At 34.9% G+C, this 5,544-nt stretch overlaps 1 protein-coding gene across 1 annotated transcript in view; it reads left to right on the forward strand.

Annotated features, from left to right (window-relative positions):
- LOC106111481 (protein FAM151A) overlaps positions 1-1,296 on the forward strand; it is a 17,236-nt gene extending 15,940 nt beyond the window's left edge. The window contains exon 6 of the mRNA XM_013293600.1: positions 1,240-1,296. Within this exon, the coding sequence (XP_013149054.1) occupies positions 1,240-1,296 (57 nt within the window). The remainder of the gene's footprint in view (positions 1-1,239) is intronic.
- Positions 1,297-5,544: the final 4,248 nt, after the last annotated feature.

The raw sequence follows: 5,544 nt of genomic DNA on the forward strand, positions 1-5,544 counted from the left end.
GGGTCACGTCGAGCACATGCGTTAACGCAACTAGTCATGCGCATGTACTAGCAAATCGCCCTGACTACGCACGGATACATTCACAAATAGAGAAAATAAATACCCTTTATGAAGCGGGAATAAAAAAGCTTTCTTTTGCTATAATAATGTTTGAAATCAATTCAGTAGTTTTTGAGTTTTTCTAAGACAAAAAATGTTGAAATCAATTCCATTGAAATTTATCGAAGACTAGCTGTTCCCCTGCGACTTCATCCGCATAAAATTATGAAAATTTTATTTTATTGTTTACATGTGTCAAATTATCAATTGCCAATGTCGACATGATGACAAACTATGGCAACCTTGCTTCCTTGATGTTGGCAGCTTGTAGTTTATGGTCCCTTTCTCACATGTAGGATTTTATCCAAAATATTTATCCTTTAAGTTCAATGGCGGGAAAATATATAGCCTAAAGCGTGACGTAAGTGTAGGGCTTTTTATTAAAAAAAAGAATTATTTAAAAATATGCTGTAACTGCTGACATCTTAGGCAACAAAGAAGTGTGTGTTTACGCTTTATATCAGTATAGATAGATATTAGAGCTACTAGAATGTCCGGACGGACATATTTTCTGGGGAATTCTTAAAATGTGGCCGTTGTCATAGAGATTGCGCTAAGCTGTTAGGGTTGGCACTTACCTGATATTTAATAATAGTAATTAAATGATATGCTTCGTAATTTTGGAACATACTTCATACTATTTTGTTAAACCTTAGGTAGACAAAAACACGCAGAAAACATAAAAAAAACAGATATAGGTTTAAATTTACGACGCGGACGTCGCTGGGCGAGTGGCTGGTATACTTGTCCTTATTTTAAGTAGGAATGAAATTAGTTAAAAACCGATTAAATATAAAAGGAAATAAAATGGTGCAAATAGCCATTTTGGAAGTTAAACTGTGTCAAATATTCGACATACATAAGCTAATTTTATTCATAAATATATCTCCAAGGTACGACTTATATTAGAGATGTAATTTTATTACCAACAGAAGTATGTTAACAATGGTACCGACAACCCTAGTACCAGATGAGATCACTAACAACGAAGTTACGCGGTAAAGTACACAAGCTGTTTATACCAATATTAGCGCGACAGATACGCGAGTACTTAGTATATACTTACCTGATAATCATACTTAGTATATACACTGATTAAACTTTAAATTCCTTAAATTTTTTTTATGTAATATGAGGTAGCAAACGAGCTACAGGTCACCTGAATCTACCGAAATGGAAAGCGACCGCTGCCCATAAACATCCGTAATCTCGGATGCGTTCCCTACCTTTAATTAAAGGAGGAGGAGACGCCTATTAAGAAGACTTTTCCTCTTCCTATGCGTCTCCTCCACCGTTAAATCCACTTTTCCTTCCCATCGTTTCCTCGTAAGAAAAGGGTGGATAGGGAAAGGGACTAAATTTGACATTGGTTAGTTTGTAAAAGGCGCTTACGAAACTACGAGCATAAATGTTTATTATCACTAAACGCCCCTATTTACTATTCTAGGCTTCTGAAGAAAGGTTTCTAAGAGCCGTCGCATATTTTGACTAAACTAACGCACAAATGTTGTGTGATTGTCGATTATTTTGCAGCGAATTCAACTGTTTAGGACAACTAAGAATCGAGTAGTGTACGCACCTCCATATCATAGGCTCATCATATAAAGCGAGGCAACAGCTATGCGATACTTAGACAAAGGTGCGGGCCCTCTAACACTCCGGGTTTCATTCAATTATTGAATTATATTTTGACTTATTTATAGCCTCATTTATGCCATCTTCACATCCGACATTCATCAGTGTTGCCGCAACACCGCAACTCACAATCAAAGCTCCAACTGACAGTTACTTAACATGTTTGCCCTTTTGCAAGTTACAACACTTGAGACCTATTCTTTGATGTAACCGAACGCATTCCTAATAGAAGATATGTATTTGATATACTTAATGTGATAATAACCGTCGGTTTGTAATCTTATTGAAATTTATTCGTAACAGTTTACAATCGCTTTGATTCCCATAAGCTATTATGGAGGTGGGCACACTACTCGGTTTTTAGTTGTACAACAAAACGGTTGAATTAGCTACGAAACAATCGACAATCACAACCGTTATGCGGTAGTTCAGTCATAGAATGTCTCTTTTTTTTCAACATGTTTTATCTTGTACATTTTTGATATTCGCTTTTGCTTGCGTCTTTTGCTGCGTAGTTTTTTAATGGTGAAAGATTTTTGAAATAATCCAATAGATTTTGAGGTTATTTGAGACACTTTTTCGAGGTTATTTGTGAAATTTACTTTACTAAACTAAAGACGACATTTCAAAGAGCCTAATTTAACTCCCCTCACAGTTGTAGAATAATAATGGTTGTAGAAACATCAAAAATACTTTTCATTATGTTGAAATTGTTAATTATTCATTTAAAAGGAAATCTCAAATTTTATAGAAATAAATCAATTAATTAAAACCACTTCCTTAAGTTGCTGTCCATACGTTTTTCTGTCATTTTTTATAAAACTAATATCAACGAAATTGGTGGTCCATTGTGTTTAAACGGGTTGCATTGTTGTCTCTATTAGGTGTATCGTTATATGCAATGACGATAGAGTTTTTGTTGGTCCGAGCCCTTTGCACGACCGGGCTATGAATGAACCAGACCCGGCTTATTTATAACTTGTATCTTGTAAGAACGTCTCGGGAATCAAACGCTAGGTAACCGCACCTATTATTGACACGTAATTTTTCTAGATTTTTCTCTTTTCTTTTGTATGTGATTTTTAAAGTATAGCATGTTGAAAGTGCTAGAAAAACCGTCGAAAAAAATGAACAAAATATCTATACTTAAAGAATGCCATGAAATTTATTTAATACATTTAAAAGTGTATTAAGTTGTATAATGTAAATTGTAAATTAAGGTCACCACTAGTACTGTTTACATAACATTCTATAACAGGTGTATTCAAGATGTACAATTAATCTCTCAGAAGGCCGCGATAACTTTAATTGAGCGCAATCACTTTAAACTTTAAAAGCATTGACATAACTTATTCGGCAATGAGTGACATCTAACTTGATTTGAATACTGTTAATTATCTAAACTTTGTTCTGGGTTAATGCTTGAAAATTTCATATAATTTTTAACAGAATTTCTTCACAACTTCTCCCTATTTAAAGGTTAGTGACAAACATTTATAAAGTTAGTCAGTCTACTAATTTTAGTACTAAGTTAAAGGGTAACGACATTTACAAGTTTGCACAATATTTTGCAAAAAAATTATCAGTTGCAAGTATGGTGGTAATAAAATATTATTTATAATTAATGTCACAATAATTCAGAAAGTGACTTCATCCGGTCAACTCAGTAACTATAATTATAAAGATGCAAACTGTATACATTAGTAGGTGTGCAAGCTTGGGCGCGTTCACCCTAGCAGTGCTCGGCGTGGTCGCCATGTGGCTCAGTCGGCGAGCGGACGCGCGCGCATTATGTCGTGTTTGTTCCTCATCGTGGTGCTGGCTGTCCACAGCCAGGCTTACGTGACGGATCCGCCCTCGTTCGCGAAGCGGCTCGACAGGCTCTACGAGAAGATAGAAAGGTTCAATCTAGCTCAGAGCGAGCCGGTGCGTATGGAAGATAAATTGAACGCGAAGCTTGCTAAGTTGAATGCATTGACACCGGTGAGGTTGGGGGATGAGGATGAGGAGTTGGTGTCTACGATGCAGCTGTGGGGGGACATGAGCGAGGATCAGGTTCGCGACGTGATGCGCGAGTTGCAGCGAATGAAGGAACAGCGCCCAGAGGATAAAGTGGACCGGTTAGAGGGAGAGTACGGTGATAGTGATTGGAATGATGAGGTCAGTGGATAATGTATTTTACTTACAAGTGACTTTTAAAGTACGCTATTGATGTTAAGTGCCAGTTTATGTTTGTATTTGAAGATTGTTTGTTAGGTTAGGATTTATACTTGCACAGTTGTTGCAATTTATACGTAAAACAAGCGTTGACTTAAAATCGAATCGCGCATCGAATCTTGGCCTTTTTGTAAAAGTCGATTCAACAATTTTTTAGAATAATTTTACGAGAAAACTCTCATTTTTTATTTGGACTTGAAGTGATTATCAGTAGTATTATTATGCAAAACTTTTCTACTGTTCGTTAGTTGTTCAAAAGTTTAGCTATTATCTATAGATAAATTGTTTCGAATACTTAACATTTGTCTTAGCAATATTATTTCGGCTTTTTACGGACCAACTGCCAGTCGCTATTAATACCTGCGGTTGTGTGGTATTCAAAATAAACAATACGGTTGTTTATTTTATTACATATCTTAGTTCCATTGATGTTATAATGATCGAAATATTTACGTTATAAATAAACTTATTTCAAATAATGGTGATTGTTTATAACAAATTTCATAATCAGATTATACCGGGGTCGAATATTGCAGCAACATTCAATTATATTCGATTATTTCAAGGCCAATAACATCTATTATTTCAGATAATAGCCAGTATAAACATACGAGTATCACAGTTCCGTCTTTACCTTGACAATTTTCATCACACGTTGAAACAATTAGCACATAATTTCTCCGCAAATGCACTTTCTCCGATGTCTGTTTTGATTTTTGAAACATAATGAGAAATAAAGAAGCAAAATCAAAAAAGTATTAACATTGAATGTTGAAAAGGTAGAGGAAGATCGAGTATGGATTATGTTAAAGAGGATATGCATAAAATATGAGTGAATTCAGAAATGACGAGTAGAGAGATGGTAAAGATCTATGGGGACTCTGTAAGGACAAGGGCATGTTGATAAATTAGACGTAAGACGTGGCTATTTGCAAATTGATTCCTTAGGTCGATAAAGTAAAACAATACTAGTATTCTACGTTTCTTTGAACCATTCATTAGACTTGCATCATAATCAATGCATGTTATTTTTTAACAGAGAGAAAACATTACAAGATGTTACATATAAACCAAAATTGTAATCCATACTTTTAGAATTAGTGAATGAAAACTTTTTGATATCCGACTAAGCAGATCATGTTGTTAAAATCGATTAAATTTAAACCAAATTAATTAAAATATCTTAATATTTTAATGCGGTTAAAGTACTTTTCTATAAATATATTAACCATAATCGAATACATAGTTGGATTTAGCATATACTGGTAACAATTAATGCCGTTTGTCCCGGTAACAGTTAAATTATGGCGTTCGATCGGTTAATTTTAACTCGCTGAGTTAACGCGCGACCACAATAACCGCGCTCCCGCAACCCCCCGCGCGGCCTGCTCTCGCCACATCTGCTCTCTGACATCATTCAGTTAATACATCTTCACGACTTTATTTAGATTATAGACAGAACACATAATTTTATTAAAATTATAAATAACCACCGGTAAATGTCTTAATGTCGGAACTACGTACTTTTACCTCTACTTTTGGTTATTAATAATGACCGAAAATTAGTAATCATTTTCAATTTAACATTAAAAA

This window comes from Papilio polytes, unplaced genomic scaffold (assembly GCF_000836215.1).
Source record: "Papilio polytes unplaced genomic scaffold, Ppol_1.0 DF824158.1, whole genome shotgun sequence".
NCBI classification, from domain to species: Eukaryota; Metazoa; Arthropoda; class Insecta; order Lepidoptera; family Papilionidae; genus Papilio; species Papilio polytes.